Source organism: Marmota marmota, unplaced genomic scaffold (assembly GCF_001458135.2).
Source record: "Marmota marmota marmota unplaced genomic scaffold, marMar, whole genome shotgun sequence".
Lineage (NCBI taxonomy): Eukaryota > Metazoa > Chordata > Mammalia > Rodentia > Sciuridae > Marmota > Marmota marmota.
Genome location: NW_026000082.1, coordinates 37,195,677 through 37,215,919, shown reverse-complemented (window position 1 = coordinate 37,215,919; position 20,243 = coordinate 37,195,677). Strand labels below are relative to the sequence as shown.

The following is a 20,243-nucleotide window of genomic DNA, read 5'->3' as shown; positions in this document are numbered from 1 at the left end:
AGAGAGAGAGAGAGAGAGAGAGAGAGAGAGAGAGAGAGAGAGAGAGAGAGGTTAAAATAACTTTTCTAAGATGGGAGGCAAGCTCAGACTCGATCCGAACCCCTAGACCTTGTTTTCTTGGCTTCATGCTAGGGCTATTTCTTTCTTTTTTCTTCCTTCTCTCAACTCTACAAAGACTATAGAATATTTTTACTAAAAAGAGATTGGGAGGCTATGACCAAGACACAACTTGCTAAGTGCTGGGAATGTAACTTCCTCAGGCCTTCAGATTTTATGGTAATAGGTTTTTTTCTTGAAGCATTTTTTTTAAGTCGTTTTTTGGACTCATGGAGTAGGTTGGGCCAGCTAAGGAATTAATACCTCAATTTAGGCAATAAGTGTATGATAACCATAATTGAAATACCAGTTGTTTTCAGGAAAAAGGTTTTTGTACTCAAATTGCATTTCTAATGCACAACAGTAAATTTCTATTTATAGCTCTTCCTTAAAAGCAGAGGACCCCTCCCCTCCCCAGATGCTGTGGTACATGGTAATTCCAGATACTTGGGAGACTGAGGCAGGAGGGTCACTTGGGTCCAGGAATTTGAGGTAAGCCTGGGCAACACGGAGAACCTGTCTCACAAAACACAAACAGCAGAGGAACTGACCTCCCTTCTGCAACTCGGAATAATGCTTAAATCCCACACCTTCTTCTCTGCAAAATTTGTGAGTGGTAGCAGACTTTTTATATTAGTGCAACTTGGCCAGTGTGGACTTCTATGAAAGTTTATGATACTCTGGGCCATGAAACAAATAAATAATTGTGCCATATGTATCCTATTAATTCACCATAATGCAATTAACTTAGAAATACGAAAACATTATCTTTTAAAATTATGAACAAAACCCTAACTCATGGATCAAAGAAAACAATCGTGGGTTGGAGATGTAGCTCAGTGGCAGAGTGAGTGCTTAGCCCACATAAGGCCCTAGGTTCCATCCCCCCAGCACTGCAAAACTAAATAAATAAAAGAGTACCGACATATGTAACATAAATAAACTTTGAAAATCTGCTAAGTGAAGAAGCCAGATACAAAAGAATGTTTATTGTATGATGTCTTATATTTTTTTCAATTTGTTTTTAGTTGTAGATGGACACAATACCTTTATTTTGTTTGTTTGTATGTATGTGGTGCTGGAGATCAAATACAGTGCCTCATGCATGCTAGGCAAGTGCTCTACCACTAAGCCACAACCCCAGCCCCTGATTTCTTATTTTTTGAGACTGGTAGAAAACTTGCCTGGCATATGTGAGGCCCTGGGTTTAATCCTCAGCACAACACACACACACAAGCTTATAATGACAAATTTTATGCTTAAATTAAATGTGTGTGTATATGTGTATACACTCTGCACTGGGGATTGAAACCAGAGCCACATGCTGGACAGCACTTTACCACTGAGCTACATCCCTAGCCATTCTTATTTTTAAGACAGGATTTCACAAGTTGCCCCCACTGGCCTTGAATTTTTGATCTTCCTGCCTCAGCCTGCTGAATCACAGGGACTACAAGTGTGTGCAACCTTGTGGGGCTTATGTTACATATTTTTAATCACAATTTTAAAAAGATTAGTTAAGCATCGTGGCACACACTTGTAATCCCAGCTACCTGGAGACTGAGGTAGAAGGGTCCCAAGTTCCAGGCCAGTCTTGAGAGCTTAATGAGACCCAGTCTCAAAATAATAAAAAGGGTGCGGATGTAGTTCAGTAGTAAAGTGCCCCTGAGTTCGATCCCCAGAACCCAAGCAAACGATAAAACCATTGTTAAGAGTAATTTCTTTCATAGGTATACCAATTAGCTTAAAAGTGGAAACAACCCAAATGTTCTTCATTCAAGTGGTGGATAAATGTGCTAAATCCATTCAATGGGTTATTATTCATTCATAAAAAGAAATAAAGTAACAATAAATGCCACAACATGACATGACACATAAGCCAGACACAAGAGACCCTATATTGTAGGATTCCATTTATAAGAGGTACCTAAAATAGGCAAGTTCAAGTTCCCAGAGCAGATTAGTGTGTGTCTGGGGCTGGGAGAGGGTTGAGTGAAAGAGGTGATGACTGCTAATAGGTATGGGGTTTCTTTTAAGAATGAAATTGTTCTATAATTATTGTGATAGTTAGAAGTCTAATCTGTGAATATACTAAAGACCACTGAATTGTACATTTTTAAATGGGACAATGTTTATTTCAGTATTTATCTCAGTGTTAGTTATGTCTCAAAAATTTGTTTTTAAAGAATGGTAAGAAACATGCTTAAATAAAGGGAGGAAAAGTCCCAAAATAACCCATAAGAGAGTCCCCTGGGCCTCCATGGCCCAGTCTTTCTGGTTGCTTGAGGTTGGCTCCACCAGTCCAGGGTCCTGGGCTTGACAGTCTCCAGGCAGTCACAGGGGCAGGGCTATCTAGTCCTGGGAGCCACACCTGCAACATTTCCAGCCCTTTAACAGACTCATGGGGTCACATTGATAGCTGGCCAAGATCAGGACCATGCAGAAATGACTCGTCATACTAGGCAGGATCTCATGGCAAATGGGAGTAAGTGGCCTCCCAAGGTCCCCAGCTGAGGAATGGAGACCAAGGTCCCCAGGTGAGGAATGGAGACACACCATGGGCCTGTTATGTAAGGGGTTCCAATTTAGCTTTTCATTATAAACTGTGCTGACCTCTTCTGGTAATTTCAGTACTAATGACCTCAGACTTTCCTGTTGATGGCAAATCTTGTAAGGCATTCAGTTGACTGTTGCCACTGAGAAAGACCCTCCAGCGGGGATTTAGGAGATGCAGATTTGCTAGAAACATCTGTACAGTCTGGAACGCTGGAGGGGGGGATACCCCTTGGACTTCTATTGTGGAAGTTTTCACAGCAAACCATCCAGGCCTGTCACCCTCCACAGACTATTCTCCTTGATCAGGGAGGCTGAGAGGAAGAATCACATCGCGCACCTGGATTCTGTGAGGAGTTGGACCACACTTGACTCCCACTTAACCATTCTGGAATCTGGAATCGCGATCCAAAATCACGGATTTACTCTAGACTGGAGACGCAATCTGGTCTTGGCGACTTGGGGAACACAGTTGGGGACTCGATTTTGAAAGGAGTTGGATCTGTTTTTATAGCAGCCTTTCTCAAGCAATACCCAGCCGCACAAATGTACCCATCGATATCCTTGGAGCTACATTTTGGGAATCATTTTTTAAAGGAACTGAAAAGCCATCCGTGTTCATAGCAAGCACCCTGGCGAGGATTTACTTAAGACGCCAGACGCAACACTGAGGTCGTGCGGAGCAGGGGCGGGCTTTGCGATGGAATCTTCCAAGAGTCAGAGCTACGGTCCTGCAGGAACCATGCTGGACTCGCGCCCCCCAAGCGCTCCAGACATTTGGTACCTGCTGGAAGACGCAGGAGCTGGGGACACAGCTGGCGCCGCGAAGAGTTACTTCGACTGTGGAGTCACTCAACGAGGTTGAGCGAGACGTTCCGGGCAGTCCCTGCGCGGAGCCCGAGCCCAAGCCCCGGGCGGAGCCCGGAGCCCTGAGCCCGAGCTCTGGGCCCGCGCGTCTCCCGCCCATCTGCACCTGCTCCCTTGGGAGAGGGCTGTCGGAAACTGGAGGCCGTTGGAGTGCGACGGTGGGAAGTCTCTTGCTAATTTTGTTTTAGAGTCTTGAAGTCTTTTGTTATGGTACATGGGATCCCCCACCCCCACCCCGGTTTCCTAATTCCTGGATTGAAGAAGTGCAATTGATTTTTATTGATTCAACGACTGGTTTTCTGTGTGGTTAACATCATCTGAGAACAATGACAGCTTGCTGCTCCTTATGCCCCTTTTTCTTTTACTTGTGTTACTGCATCTATTAGGACCTCCCCCCAGATATGGAATACAGTGATAGGGGACACCCCACCATATTCCCGATTGCAAAGACTTACTTCTAAATATCTTTTAGAAAGACTTGCTTTGTCATCTTTTTATAAAATCACAAATATTTTGAATATTATCAAAATTCACAAAATGTGAAGGTAACCTTGAATTCCTGAAGTAGCCAATTGTGATGTGATTTGTGTGTGTGTGTGGCGCTGGGGTCAAACCTGGCTTCTGCTGGCCAGGTACTTGCTGGACCACAGAGCTACATTCCCAGCCCTGATTTATGTTCTCATGAATATTTCCTGGATTCAGTTTGCCAATCAATATTTTGCCTAGAACTTTTTGCATTATTGTTCATGTATGGAGAGGGCTATTCTTTTATCTCTCATCTTAATTGTGGCATCAAAATGATTATATCATGAGAGTTGTGTTTCCTTTTCCTATAGTCTGAAAAGCTGTACAACTTCCAACTTTGTTGCAGGTTCCTGTGGCTGACCTGTGAAACCTCCTGGGTCTAGTGTCTTTTTTATGAGGAGTTTTCTTTTACCCCTTCCTTTTGAGTCTTCTGTTAGAGATACTTCTGCCTTCTTTGGTGTGTTCTTCCTAATTTCTTTGTGCTGATACTACACTGCTCGTTATGTTTCAGATGTTAACCATTAAAAGAAAATGAAACATTTTCCTTAGGAAGATTTCTTCCCCAAGTTATTATTGTCCCAAAAGCATGAACAATGACAGTTGTAAAACCACTATGTGGGTCATTTGATACTGCTTTTTTGGTATTTTAGATTCTTTTAATTTAAAAATAAAATTTTAAAATATTTTCTTAGTTGTCCATGGATCTTTATTTTGAGAAAAATATTCTTTAACTGTTGGGTAAAGATTTCTAAATATATCTTAAATAAAAAAGAAATAGAAACTGGGTGCAGTGGTGCCTGCCTGTTATTCCAGTGGCTCAGGAGGCTGAGGCAGGAGGATTGCAAGTTCAAAGCCAGCCTCAGCAACTTAGGGAGGCCCTAAGCTATTTAGTAAGACTGTCTCAAAAAAGGGTGGGTGGAGGGGGAGCTGGGGATGTGGTTCAGTGGATAAATGCCCCTGGGTTCAATCCCTGGTACCAAAAAATAGAAAGATTGACTAGATAAATAGTAATGCAAGAAGCTGAACTGGTAATCACTCAGAAGAAAGATACCAAAAGCTAGCAGCAGGATGCAAAACCACAGGGTTGCATTCTTTGTTCTGCATTTAGGAGGCCTGACAAGCTTTTTCTTTCTTTAAAATCAACCAACCAACCAGAAACTGATCATAAAGCTATCAGCACTCCAAATTGAAACAAGGGAAAGAAAGCTACAACATGGTTTTTGGTAAAAATGATTTGACTTATAAATTTATTTGATCATATTTTCAAAAGCAGGGCAGAATCACATTCTTTCTCTTAATGGTTCCACTGTAAGCATACTCGACTTCAGAGCCCTTGGTTTGCTCAGAAATGTCTGAGAGTCGACCACCAGCAGCCTGGCAAGTCTTTCCTTCCCCTCCAGGCTCTCCTGTCCTTTTGGGAAACAGTTTGCTGACACCTGATGCTGGCCAAAGACCAGGTAGTTGAGCTTGCCAAACCCTGCCTGCCTCCTCCCACAGGCAGCAAGTGGCTTAGCTTATTTTCTATGTAAAATTCTAAGTGGAAAGTTAAACCGAAAATGGAAGGAAATTTCCATTGTAGATAATCCCCAAATATAGGAGTGGGTGAACTCGGTTTAACTGTCCAGTCCCTTCTTTTGCTGACCAGAGAGCGAAATGTTAGCAATGGATTTCTGATCTATTAATCACCAGTGTAATGTGATCAGTTTCCTGGATTAGAACATTCTGGAAAAGCCATCTCTGGATAGGGAAGAAATTACTTTATTATAATGATGGTACTATTAAAAAAGAAAATCAAAGCAGCACACAGCAGGCAGAGTCCCCGGCCTCTTGAACTCCTGCGGTCATTCCACTCCTACCAGCTTTATAGTCCAAGCAGACCCCACTGGGAGAGCAGAGGGCAGCAACAGGGGCAGAGAGATGAGGAGACCTTCGTCCTGGCGTTCAACCCATTTCAGATCCCCCTGGATTCCGAGCATTGAGATCTGCAGGAAGCAAAAGGGAATGGGGAACCCAGTGATGCCCCTGCCCGCACAGACTGTGGCCAGCAGCGCCATGCTGGCTCGGGGCAGGGAAGACCTCTGACGGGCGTGGATACGGGAGGAACCTGGAGAATACAGGAGGTGGGGAGAAGCCCTGCCGGCTCTTTAGAAAAAGGTGCATCTTAGAAAGGACTGAGTGGGCTCTTACTTTTGTATTTGGTGTAGTTATGGGGGATATGATGTTTAAGATTCCATTTTCTGGCCAACGTAAAAAAATGGCATAAACAGCTAATTCTTGTGAGGTATACCTGGGAAGAAAAGAGATATCATTGTCAAAGATACCTGCTTATCACCTGGATAATCTTATGAATTCTGCTTTCAACTGCTTACCAGATCCAAGACCTTGGCTCTCACTTCTTCTAAGAAGCACTAATAATGCAAAACCAATTAAGGGCTGCAGGAAGGCAGCAGTCTATAAAACTCTTTTGATATCTTTCCCCCCCTCTACTATATTGTTTTTATATATATATATATATATATATATATATTTTTAGTATTTTAGTTTTAAGTGGATACAATATCTTTATTTTATTTTATTTTATGTGGTGCTGAGGATCGAACCCAGTGCCTCATGAATGCTAGGCGAATGCTCTACCACTGAGCCACAACCTCAGCCCTTGAGTTTTATTTTTATTGATCTCTTACACTAGTGGTTTTACATTGAAGCCATTTATTTTCAAATCTTTTTTTTTTCCACTCCAAATTCATGAGAAAATAGGGAATAGAGCAAGGGCAAGGTTTGCAATGAAGATGAGTTTGTTGTCCTGAGATTTCATTATGTTTAGGGAAGAGGGTGAAAATCACTTAATAGAAAAACTCAACCAAACAGAAGGAATAGTGTGTTTCCCCTGATCTGAAGACCCAAGCTCTTTGGCTCTTGGGTACGACATCAGAGGTTATATTTTTTTGAACACTTAGAGTTTGCTGGGTGCTTTATACATATTAGCTCATTTAGTCTTAAAAACAATTTTTTTTTTGTTTTTGGTACTAGGGATTGAACCCAGGGGTGCTTTACCACTGAATCACATTCCCATCCCTTTTTATTTTTTCCTTTGAGACAGGGTCTCACTAAGTTGCTGAGGGCCTTGTTAAGTTGCTGAGGCTGGCCTCGAATTTGCAATCCTACTGCCTCAGCCTCTGAATCTCTGAGATTACAGGTGTGCACCTTTACACCTAGCTAGTCTTCAAACAACTCTACAAAGGTAAGTATCATCACTCCCTTTTGCAGTTGAAAACACCAAGGCTAATATCAAATCACTAGCTCCTGAAGTCCAAGTATGCATGGAAACAATTTAGAATGGAGCCCTGTGCATTGTAGGTGTTCTATGAGCATCAACTAGTACGATTTTAGAAGGCAGGGTCTTCTGATCTAGACATGTGATGTCCCCCAAAACCTGTGTTAATGCAAGAATGTTTAGCAGTAGAATGATTAGATTATGAGAGCTGTGACCCAATCAGTGGAGTGCTCCATTAGCTGGATTAGTAACGCGATAGACTACTGGTGGTAACTACAGGTCCCTGGGGGCACGTCTTTTGGGTCTGGACTGAAACTCTGAAACCATGAGCCAAACTACACTTTTCCTTCTCTAAGTTGTTACTGTCAGATTCTGATCAGAGCAATAAAAAGCTGACTAACACACAGGGTGAGAATCACAACCAAACTGACCAATGCACTGTGGCTCCTTCCTGTCCGCCAGACCCCGCCTGCCTTCCCAGCCCGCCATCCTGGGGTACTAAGACATAACCCAACTGGGTCACAGAGTGTACGGCTCAATAGCCGCTGGATTCCTCAAGACCACGTCTAGCCTGGCAGGTCACCGTGGACTGGGCCATACCCTGTTCCTGTGCGCATCACAAGATGAGACTTACCACACAGAGGCGTTCTTTTCGAATTGCACCCGCCAAGGTTTGGAGGAATAGATGGCCTCCCCGTTGACATTCATCCACCTGCCAACAGAAAGGAGCCTTTCTTGGAAGATGGGGTCGATCAATCCATCTTTGGTTGGTGCGATGTTGAGAAGATAGTTGCCTCCCAAACTCACAGTCTGAACCAGTTCCTAAAGAAGGACATGGTGAAACCCTGGCTTAATGCTTAGAATACACACCGAGACAGAGAAGAAGACTCGAGGGCACTCCTTCCTGCCTTGCAAATATCCCTGAACATTTAAAAATCATTCATATTTTTGTTGTTATAGAAGCAGGACGGGCTCACATGAGAAAACAAAGATCCTGCTATAAGATGGAGAACGTGTTAACTGAATTCAAGGGCGAGGTCACAGGCTCTTCTCATGAGACTGAGCTTCTCATGGTGCTGGGCACAGCGGGAAGGGTTGGGTCTAGTAGCACAAGGAGAGAGTGGGGCAGGAGAGGAGAGCACTCTGCAGTGGCCGGATCCATAGGAGTGTGGAAAGACAGACAGACTGACAGGGAATACAGGGGTCAGACAGGAGAGATTCTGAATGGCTGCTGTGGACACTGGGCTAGGAGAGATGCAAGGGACTTCAGGACATTCATCATGTGGGCCACAGGGTGCCCCTTTGGAAGGACTGCTGTAAAGAGAGGTAGTCTGCGAGGCTCCTGCACTGGGGCCTGTGTGTGTGTGTGTTCACTCTGACCTCAAGCAAGTGCCCTTCAAGGTTACAGAAACACTTGGGTTGGATACACAATATTTTAAAAAGGAGAATCCAGCCAGGTGTGGTGGCGCACACCTGTCATCCCTGTGGCTCAGGAGGCTGAGGTAAGAGTTCAAAGCCAGCCTCAGCAATAGCAAGGCATTAAGCAACTCAGTGGGATACTGTCTCTAAATAAAAGACAAAATAGGGCTGGGAATGTGGCTCAGTGGTTAAGTGACCCTGAGTTCAATCCCTAATACCAAAAAAAAAAAAAAAGGAGAATCCATTACAGCCCTCCAAAGACTCCACACCACTTACCTAGGCTATCTCCTTTCAGTCTTTTTCCTGTGCAGTTAATCTTATCTTTATTTTTTGACTTTTCTATTTTTTGGTACTGAGTCACATCCCTAGCACATTTTAAAAAGTTTTTTCGTTTTGTAGTTGTAGATGGTCAGCATGCCTTTATTTTATTTGTTTATTTTTATGTGGTGCTGAGGATGGCACCCAGTGCCTCACAGGTGCGAGGCAAGTGCTCTGCCACTGAGCTACAGCCCCAGCCCCCACTAGCACTTTTTGAGATAGGGTCTTGCTAGATTGCTGAGGCTGGCCTTAAACTTGCAATCCCCCTGCCTCAGTCCCCCAAGTTGCTGGGATTATAGGTGTGCATCACCACACCTGGCTTCATCTATTTTTATTGATTGGTTGATTGATTGTGGTACTGGGGATTGAGTCCAAAGGCACTCTACTCTCTTTTAATTTTGAGACAGGGTCTCATTAAGTTGCCCACATTGGCCTTAAACTTGCAAACCTCCTGCCTCAGCCTCCTGAGTATCTGGGATTACAGGCATGAGCCACTGCACTCAGCTCCCATGTGGTTCCTTCTGTACAGCTACAATACATGATATTTTTCACTCAGTAACTGAGCAATAGCCGCTATTATGTTCAACATTTTACTGGTTTAAAAAATTCTCAAATTTACTTCATTATCTCTTTATGGCTGCAAGAAATTGAAACCACCCATATGACTAAATAAAAATAATCCTGGGAGCACATTTCTATATGTAAAACTTTCTTCGGTATTTGCAATTATTTCCTTAGGACAGGTCTCTGTTCCTGGGTTCGGTAGCTCTAGAGGGTTCTATCAACCTGCCCTTCTATCCAGATGCTTCCATCCCACTTGAGGAAAATAGTTAAAAAATAACTTGGAGGGCACTTACCCATATGATTTCAGATTCACTCAAGATATCCGCCATGATCATGTCCCGACGATAGCCCCAGGAGTTCTTGTCGATGCTGGTGCACATCTCCCATTTGTGGTCCAGCAAGCTCTGTGGCCGGAATTTATCTTGACAGTTGTAGAACCCTCCATGGTGACAGGAAGTGTTCCTACCCCATCGATCATTTACCACCACCTTAGCCTGAAGGAGGAAGGGCTGGGTCATTGGAGTAACACCACCTGGTTCCTCCGCAACACGCAGTTTGATAGGATAAGAGTCTACTTGGAAGTAGGAACAGTGAACCTAAAGCAGAGGGTCTCAAATAGGGACAGATCTGTTAGGGTTAGGGTTAGGGTTAGGGTTAGTCCTGGCGGGGCATCTGGGAAAGGTCAGAGACATTCTTGGTTGTCCCACCTGGGGTGGCGCTGCTGCCTTCTGGTGGGCAGAGGCCTAGGATGCTGTGACACACCCTGTAGGGCACAGGATAGCCCCCAAAACAAAGGAATAGTCAGCCCCAAATGTCACCAGAGGCTGAGGATGAGACCCTGTCCAGAGACATATGATAGATAGCAGAGCCAGGAGAGGCTGCTTTGAGGACCAGCCACTTTACAAGAGGAAGAATGTAGAGGAAAGACTCATCTGAGGTCTTGTCCCTGGGCAGTTTCCAAAGCTGGGACAAGGAATTAGGCATCTGAGTCCAGCTCAGGTCACCTACTATTACACAACCCTAAAGCCAGCAAATAATCATTTTCTTCTTTCAAGATTTAGCTGATTAAGAGAAATCACTACACAGAATATCTTACTGTGATATTTAATATATAGCAGTGTATTTTAATAACACTATCAGCTCTTAATTGGCAGAAGGACATTCAATAAAAACAAAATTCTACTTTCTTGCCTGTTTTAAGGCCAATCACATTACTATGGACATTCTTCCTATGAAGCTAGTTGAGGACCAAAGCAAAAGAAAACATTTGTTGTTTGTAGCTAGTTTGATTCAAGGTCCTATGCTCAATTATTAATATCTGGACATCATCAGAATTGAAAGGGTCAAGGAAAAAACCCAACAACAACAAAACCAAAAACTCAAAGGGTGAGTTCACCAGGGGCTCTGAGGGTCCCACCTGTGAGTCAGAGGAACTCAGGCAGGTGATTTTACCTTGTAAGTCTAGTTATCTGTAAAAACAAATGAACGAACAAAAAACAAAACTCAACTGACTACAAACCAACCAAAGGAAAATTACCTACCTCCTGGGGACTTTCAAAAGGATAAAAATGATAGCATCATGGCCCTGGCACAGAATGGTCACTCAGGAAGCCCTCATTCCTGCCTCCTTTACCTCCCTCTCAGCCTGAGAGGATCTGCACCCCTGTCTATATACTTGGTCCTTCAAGGACAGACACAGCCTTGAACTTCTTCATACTCACAGTCTAACTGGGTACCCCATGCTTCTGGCAGATTGTGGGGACTTAGGACACACCTCTATTGTCTTACTGATCACCCTACAATGCATCCTCTCACTCCCTTCAGACTGCAGTTCCTTAAGAGCAGAAACCGACAATTCTGAAACTGCAGGGCTCCACATACTGTGTGCCATAAAGCTGGCTCCTAATCAATCCTTGAGGAAGTAGGGAGCCATCTACAGTCCCATATATCTGCAAAGCTGGTGTATAAATAGGTAGAGACACATCCACACCAAACGTTCTGTTTGCTGTGGAGTTGCTATGACAGCCCAAAAGACTGTCTCCCTGTGTTGTTTTTTTTTTTTCTTCCAGCACTGCTGGGGATCAAACCCAGGACCTTGTACATGTCAGGCAACTGCTCTACCACTGAGCTGCACCCCAGAGTCTTGATATGCTTTTTTTTTTTTTTTTTTTTGGTATTAGGAATTAAACCCAGGGGTGTTTAACCACTGAGCCATGTCCCCAGCCCTTCTTTTAATTTTTTTTTTTTTAATTTTGAGACAGGATCTTGCTAAATTGCTTAGGGCTTTGCTAAATTGCTGAGGCAGGCCTCAAACTTTCAATCCTCCTGAGCTGCTGGGATTATAGGCATGTACCACTGTGCCTGGCTCAATGGGTTTTTTTTAAAACAGCCCTGAGTTGATATTTCTTCCCTTTTCTAATCCTGCATCTTTGCTTAATCTTTTTTCTTTTTGTTGTGCTCCTGAACTGCAGAAACTTGACGGTAACCCCACATAGCAAATGACCTGGCTTCTTGGGTATACACCTTGAATGTGTATGTAAAATCCACTTCAGAGAAAAATGGGGTGTTGGCTGGGCATGGTAGTACATACCTATAATCCCAGCTACTTGGGAGGAGTACTTGGCAGGAGGGTCCCAAGTTCAAGGCCAGCCTGGGCAACTTAAAAAGAAAATAAAAATAAAAAGGGCTGGTGATATAGCTTAATGGTAGAGTGCCCCTGGGTTTCATCCCCAGGACCCTGGAAGGAAAAATTAAAAAAAGGAAAAAAAAGAAAAGAAACCTGAGGTTTAAACCATCTCCATTCTTGGTTGAGTAGCCATCCACTCATTAACTTTATACTCAGCAACTAGTATAAGGCTCAAACTGTGGCAGGTCCTGGGGTATCTAAGGTGACTAAAATACAGTTGTTGCCCTTAAAAAGTAAGCAGAGACTTACAGGAGACAGGTATGTGGACAATTATGACATTATATCAGTTAATTATGTTAATTACCTAGGGTTGAACTGCACACCTAGGAATCCCTACATTCTCCCTGGAAACCATCTGTAATCTCTCTGTTCACCACACAGGGTCTCTTTCTTCTTTTTCTTTGTACCCATATTCTAAGTTTAGTAATAGCTACCCAACAAGATCCTTAGAGGCTTATGAATCTACTAACGAATTTTACTTCAACTTTTATTTTTATTTTTTGGTGCTGGGAATTGAATCCAGGGCTTGGTGTATTCTAAACACTCACTACAGCTACAACTGAGCTACAAACAAGCCCCCAAGCTGGTTTTTTGTTTTTGTTTTTGCAGTGGTTTCTGGGAATTGAACTCACAGGGCCTCAAACATGCTAGGCAAGCTCTTTACCACTTAGTCACATTGCCAACACTTAAACTGGTTTTAGATTTCAAATTTTTTTAAAAAAATCTACAACAAATCTAGAATATGAAATATTGAATTTTCTATGATCAATATTGAGATTTCTGCTGCTTTGTAAAAGCACCACAATATAAACCATAAATGAGCAGCCATCATGCACTGGCTAATAGTGTTGATTGTGGGGAGCGAGTCAGGGTAGGCAGTATACCCACCAAAGTTTGAATACGAGGGAAAGGACCTTGCCCCTAGAGAATTAAACTACATAACTGATGTAGGGTGGGTGGGACCACAGACATGCACATTTTATTCTCATCGCTTAATTTTTGTTACATATTAATTTGGGGCTGTTCTCATTTATAATATGTGTTTGATAAGTTTATTTTTCTCTGTAAGTGGCCTGAGAACTCTATATGCTATTTCCATTCTACCTGAATTAAATGCCACTTAAACCTACGTTATCAAAACCAAGAATTCAAGGAGAAGAGGGTGGCTTGTTCTCCAGGACTTGAGGGTAAAGGAGGAAGGTTTCACAGCTGTTAGGCGCCCAGCCCTGCCAGTATAGCTCTTCGTCATTGCTGCTGCTGTTCCTGTTAGTGCTCCAGATCTTGTGTTTTCTTTTATCCTAACAGATAAATAAGTCCTGCAGTCACCTACCTTGATGGGGCTATCATTGTAGAGCCAAGAAAGAAAACCAGTGGCGTTCCAGTAAGTATCGGGAGACTCCCACTCCCCATCTGACCAGATGATGTCAGGCTTGTAGCTGGAAGACATGTGACCAAGAAGAGGTTACTGTCTGAGTGCATCCATCTTGTGGACTGATCTTTGTTACAAATAGTTTAAAAGTCTGAAAGTACCATATAAGTGCTGCTGTGCAGATGATGTAGAAACTAAAGAGACAGTGACCACACATCAGTTTGTCATCATAACCACTGATTAAACAAAGAGCTCTCTGGTATGTCTCCTCCCAAACTTTTTCTAGAAAAAGGAGTTGCAATATGCCATCTGGTTTCCTTCCAGCAACTAAAACCAATTAACAATGGTGCTCCAGCTGGGTGCAGTGGCACACACCTATAATCCCAGCCTTTTGGGAGGCTGAGGCAGGAGGATTGTGAGTTCAAAGCCAGCCTCAGCAACTTAGCTAGGCCCTGAGCAATTCAGCAAGACCCAGTCTCTAAATAAAATACAAAAATGTTCAGAGATGTGGCTGAGTGGTTGAGTGCCCCTGAGTTCAATCCTTGGTACCAAAAAAAAAAAAAAAAAAAAAAANATGTTGTTATTGTCATGGTCCTGAAATAGAGTTCAGGCAGAGTGGGCTGCCCCTTAAGTTCAAGGGTCTACCATCTGGTATGGCCCCAGGTACAATAGGGCAACTGGGAATAAACACGGTGAAGACTAGTGGCAAATTCTGAAGTGGAAGGGGCCTCTCTCTCCCTCCTTCTCATTTGCAGTTCTTCAGACTGAAGCCAAGGCCTTGCACATACTAGGTAAGAACTCTACACTGAGTTATAGCCCCAACTTTTAATTTTTTTTTTTTGTATTTGTGGCACTAGGGATTGAAACCAAGGACACTCCACCACTGAGCTAAACCCCCAGCCCTTTTTCTCTTCTTTTCTCTTTTTTGGGTACTGGAGATTGAACTCAGGGGTGCTTAACCATGGAGTTATACTCCCAGCCCCTTTTTATTTATTTTATTTATGAGACAGGACTTTGCTAAGTTGCTGAAACTGGTCTTGAACTTGTGATTCTCTTGCCTACACTTCCCAAATCGCTGGGATTACACGTATGTGCCACCACAGCCAGCACAAAGAATGATGATCTCAGTAACCTTTACTCAGTCCCAGGCACTGTGACGGATGTATTCTATGTATTATTCTTAAGTCCTACATAGAAGGAATTATTATCACTACCTTACTGAGAATCTGAGACCCAGCAGGGTGATCTGTTGAAGGCTTCTAAGTGACAATAATACCCAATTTGTTAGACAACTCACCCCGTCTCCAAGGTCCTTAATGTAATGAAAACGGAAAGCAAGGAGGAAAGAGAAGTCCTGACTTACTCCCACTCTGGATTTTGGGAGATTGTTTCAATTTATAAAGACAATATAATCACATTACAGAAGTTTCAAAAAGTAGGAGGAAAGTGTATTTTGCCCTAATAATACAACCACAGCCACCACTTTTATTATTTGAAATTTTCTAGATTTTTTTCATACCTGCCCCGACTCCTCTCTAAAAAATGTTCGCAGTATTGGGGACTGAACCTGGGAGGGCTCTAAAATGAAGCGACATCCTCAGCCCTTTGTTTTTTACTTTGAAGCAGGGTCTCACTAAGTTACTGAGGTTCACCTCGAACCTGTGATCCTCCTGCCTCAGCCCTCTGAGTGGCCACTGGGCCTGGCCTTCCCTCCTCCTCTAACAGCCTCCTACAGGAGCTCTGATTTCATTGATAAAGTCACAAGGCTGAAATCATTTCTGTTTCTGTATGTTAACATACCTGTTAACAAGGTGGTACAGCTCTGGAGTTGTTTTTACATTGACAAAATTCTGAGTTTTGAAGCCATTTTTCTTATCCAGTTGGTAGAGTGGATGGAACCACTCTAAGAGTGAGTGGTAGAGGCCGTAGCGCAGGTTCCTTAAACAGAAAGGCAGATGGAAACCGTCATTAAGCAAAGGACAAATAATTTGTCTTTACATTTTTTTAGTTGTCAATGGACCTTTATTTATTTATATGTGGTGCTGAGAACCAAACCCAGTGCCTCACACATGTTAGGCAAGCGCTCCACCATTGAGCCCCAGGCCCAGCCCCAGTGAAATCCACTCTTAAGGGCATGCAGGAGAGAGAGACCAAACCCATTTACTTCAATTCTCTCTTCCCTTTCCCTCCCACTTTTTCTTTTTTGTAGGGCTGAGATCAAACCCAGGGCTTCACACAGGGTAGGCAAGTGTTCTAGCATGGGGCTGCATTCCCAGCCCTTAAATTATTTCTCCTCATCTACTTAAGCAAAAATATTGGTTACTGTGTGTGTGTGTGTGTGTGCGCGCACGCAAGTGTGCATTTGGGGATGCTAAGGACCAAACCCAGGAGCTCATGCACTTTTTTTTAAATTTTAATTTATTTTGTTGTTATTGCAGATGTTGTAGTTGGACACAATATCTTTATCTTACCTATTTATTTTTAGTGCCTCACATGTGCTAAGCAAGCATTCTACCACTGAGCCACAACCCCAGCCCCATGTACTGTTTTGATAATAAATATAACTACTTTTACACATAGATACCTTAACACCAAAATGTCACTTAAGGCAGGGGATGTAGCTCAGTGGTAAAGCACTTGCTTAGAAAGTGCTGGGTTCAATTCCCAGCACCACACACACACAATCAAAAGTCATTTAAACTATTTTTATGACAATTATTTCAGTAACATATATTCCTTTTTAAAAAAAAATGTTTTCAAGCCGGGGGCACTGGCACACACCTGTAATCCCAGAAGCTCAGGAGACTGAGGCAGGATTGCAAGTTCAAAGTCAGCCTCAGCAACTTAGCAAGGCCCTAAGAAACTTAGCGAGACCCTATCTCAAAAATTAAAAAAAANAAAAAAAAAAAAAAAAAGAGAGAGAGACTGGAATGTAGCTCAGTGCCCTGGGTTTAATCCCCAGTACAAAAAAAAAAAAAAAAAAGTAGTGTTACAAAAACATTATGATGCTGCAAGTGAGAAGAAAGGTTAAGACTGTAATGCACAGGTAAGAACTAAAGTTAGGATGTCATCTTGTGACTTGGGACCAAATGGCACATAGAAGATAAAAATCCTGGTCTCCAAAGTTCATATCAAATCAATATTTAAGATCTAATCAACACTGACATCAGGATTAAAGCATAGCATCAGGAACTGAATATGAGTAGTTGACAGGAATCGGCAAACTTGCTCTTAAAGTCTAGGAAATGTTTTAGGTTTTGCAAGCCTTGTGGTGTCCAGCTCAACTCTCAAAAATTGTACCTTGAGATTGTCTTACAGGGCATAAATGAACAGGCTCAAATGTATTCAAATCACACTATGCTTTATACACAATAGCAAGCCTACCCCTCAAACAGGACACCACATTGTCAAATCATAGCACAGCTGAGGCTGAACCCAGCATAAAACCACCTTTCCTCTGTACAGGACTGTAGGATACAAAGTGCAAATATCTGGGTTCCAATCCCCACTCCGGGGCTGGGGGTGTAGCTCAGTGATAGACTGCGTGCTTAGCATACAGGAGGCCCTGGGTTCAACCCCCAGCACCCAAGAACAAGAAAATAAATTCCACCTCTGCCACTCCCTATCTCTTTGATCTTGGGAAGCCACTTCTTATTAAGTGACAAATATTAGGGAAATTAATTAGAATCAACTATGTGTCCTTCCTATCATTATGTTTGCTGCTTTAGCTAACCTCGGTACCAAACTTGGCCTACCATCATCCAAACCCTTCCTGTGTAAAGCTCTATGCTGATAGCTAAGGAGAACACAGAGATGAGAGGCCCAGTCCCTGGTCTCCACCAGGCATTGGTGAATGCCCTGCACTGGAAGGCTTCCCAGGAGGGATCCTCTGTAGGATGCAGGTGGAGCACCGTAGTCTACGCTGGGTGTGCTTCACCCAACCAGAAGCCTCCATGAACTTCTCCAAAGGTGTCACTGTGGCCACGTGAAAACCGTTAAGACTTAAACACTGACAATTCAAAGGCTAGAAGCTCTTCAGTCTCCTTGTTAAGTGCAAACTTAGAATACACATGAGCATATTAGGTACAGAACTCTGAAAGAAAAGAGATGAACAGGGTAGCTGTCCATAGACACACACCTACTCCGGACAGCTGCTCCCAACTCACCAACCAAATCACGATGGGGCCCCACGTCCTTAGAGTTCCAATTCCAAGACACAGGACTTGGCCAGTTTGTGAAGCCTTCGTGATGTTTTGTTGTGAAGACCACATACCTGTGAATGTCAAAACCAAATGAGCAAAGGAATTGGCCAACAGGTCACAAGCATGAACTTGCCCAGCCTGCCTGTGGCTTTTAAACTGGTCAGGAGAACTTGACCCCAGGAATCGTACTGGGATGGGTGACTACATTAGTGATACCTGGATGTTGCTGCAGTCACAACACCCTTGGGTATTATTCCAGGAATGAAGCACAGCTGGCAAATCAGAGTCTTTGTCTCCAGCCAAGGAGGAGGCCCAGAGGAGAGGAGAGTAGTAAGAAAAAAAAAAAAAGTATACCTCAGCTCTCAGATTCTTCAACCCTTCTGGGTATGAACAATTAGCTTTATTTAACCCTTTGCCCTAAAGGAGAAAGGTCTCTATTGGCAATGGCAGATGGGAGAAATGTAAGCTGTATGTTTTAGCAAGCCTATAGAACTTCTTATGTATAGAGGTAACAAAGACCCAAAGGGCCATGGAAAAGGGGCAAGTATTGAAATAACCAAGTGACTCAGTATTTCATTTACTTTTATGGCAGAAAAATAGATAATGCTATCACACGATGCATCACTGGAACTCCTGGATTTTGTAGGCCAGATAGTGTTTTAGGCTCGTGAGCCACATTCCTCTGTACACATTCTTCTCTTCTTCTATTACAGTCCTTTGCAAATGTGAAAAACATTCTCACTTTCTCGGCCTTAACAAAAAAAGGCAAAGGACCATTCCGTTTGGCCAGTTTGCAGACCCCTGATGCAGTGGAGAAAGTATTTACCCTGTAGTCCTAAGGTTTGCAGTCTAGGACATTAGTCCCCTTCCTCTGTCTCTGAGCTACTCACCTTATCCTAAGGGGTTTGGAAAGAGGCTGTCTCCAGATGTTAATTTTATTGTTGTTGTTGTAAATTATGGGTATCTAGCACTGCCAGAAGACAGATTACACTGGCTCTGCTTATTCAAGTCTTATTCCCATACCTTTAATTGGAAACATTAAATGCCAATTGTAATTTCCTTTTAGTATAAGAAAATCAAAAGAGAAACCTGAAGCATGGCAGATGATTCAAGAGGGGAGATTGGTCTAAACCAGGACAGGGGAACCTCGAAGCTTTGGCCTTACTCTATTCAACCCACTTCCCTCTCTCCGCTGTCAAAAGCAGAAACTATTTCCAGAAGGCAGGGAAGCCACTTCCTGACTTAGCCCAGGTCCATTCAGTGGCCCTCAAGGCTTACTTCTTCAGGATGGCCCTGCCTTCAACAAAGAAATGGATCCTTCACCCCTTTCCCACATAGGGGCTCTCCAAACTTCCAATTCTCTGAACCAGCTCCCCGCAAGCTCCAACAGGTTTTCAACACAATTCAGACCATTCTGGAGCATTTTCTATGAGCAAGGTACTGAGAAGAGCTGAAGAGGGAGAATCCATGTAGCATCCCCAATACACTACACGCCCAGGAGCTGGGCAGCAGACTCCCTTCCCTCTCTTTCCACCTTAGAGACATTAAACCAACCCGTGCAGTTTCCCTCTGTCACCATCCAAGGAGGCTGCAGGGAGGCTGAAGTTCACAATGGAACTAGGACCTGACTCCAGACCACTGATTTAGAATCCCAGTTGTCTTACGGATCTGGAAGGGGATCTGGAAGGGGCGTTAGGTACCGACCGCCCTTTGGATAATACAGGTGTAGATACAGAGAGCTTTCCAGACCATCCGGCCTGAAATCTTTTATTTTTAAATCCTCAACCAGAAGCACCTTCTCCTTAAGATCAGGTGTGCCACGTTCAATTCTGCATCCAAAACACAAGACCTGGAGGTACCCTAAGGTCAGGCAGGCCCTGGGCAGGCGGCCCGACCCGCCACCTCCTGCTGCCCGGGTCAGCCCGGCACTCACTTCGCCCCCGAGGCCATAAAGAGGTCGGCCCACTTTTCCGGTTCGAAGAAGCGCGCTGTGAACTGCGGTCCGAACTCGGGGTAGCTGAAGCCGGGCGGGTAGTTCTCGTTCATGAAGCGCTGGTACTGGGGCAGTCCCTCACCCTGCCAGTGCCACCAGAACCACTCGCTGCCCCAGGCCGGCACCGAGTACACGCCCCAGTGCACAAACACCCCGAACTTGGCCTCATCGAACCAGACCGGCAGCGGCCGGGAGTCCAGGCTCCGCCAGTCCGGGGTATAGCGACGCCCACTACCCCAGAGCGACGACTTGGCCACTTCGAGCAGTAGCAGCGGCAGCAGCAGCAGTGCGGCGACACGGAACCGCCACTTCTCCGCCACCTCCGGCATAGCTGCTTCTGCACCCTTACCGTCCGCTCTGAACGCGCAGAAGCTGAC

General features: G+C 43.8%; 1 protein-coding gene across 1 annotated transcript; it reads right to left on the bottom strand.

Annotated features, from left to right (window-relative positions):
* Positions 1–5,779: 5,779 nt before the first annotated feature.
* Fuca1 (alpha-L-fucosidase 1) lies at positions 5,780–20,243 on the bottom strand. The gene is made up of 8 exons (XM_015485525.2): positions 19,807–20,243; positions 17,810–17,944; positions 15,472–15,609; positions 13,633–13,738; positions 9,910–10,110; positions 7,950–8,137; positions 6,229–6,328; positions 5,780–6,023 (listed from the first exon to the last, which is right to left on the bottom strand). Exons 1-8 carry the CDS (start codon positions 20,193–20,195, stop codon positions 5,883–5,885), a joined length of 1,398 nt encoding a protein of 465 aa, XP_015341011.1. The 5' UTR covers positions 20,196–20,243; the 3' UTR covers positions 5,780–5,882.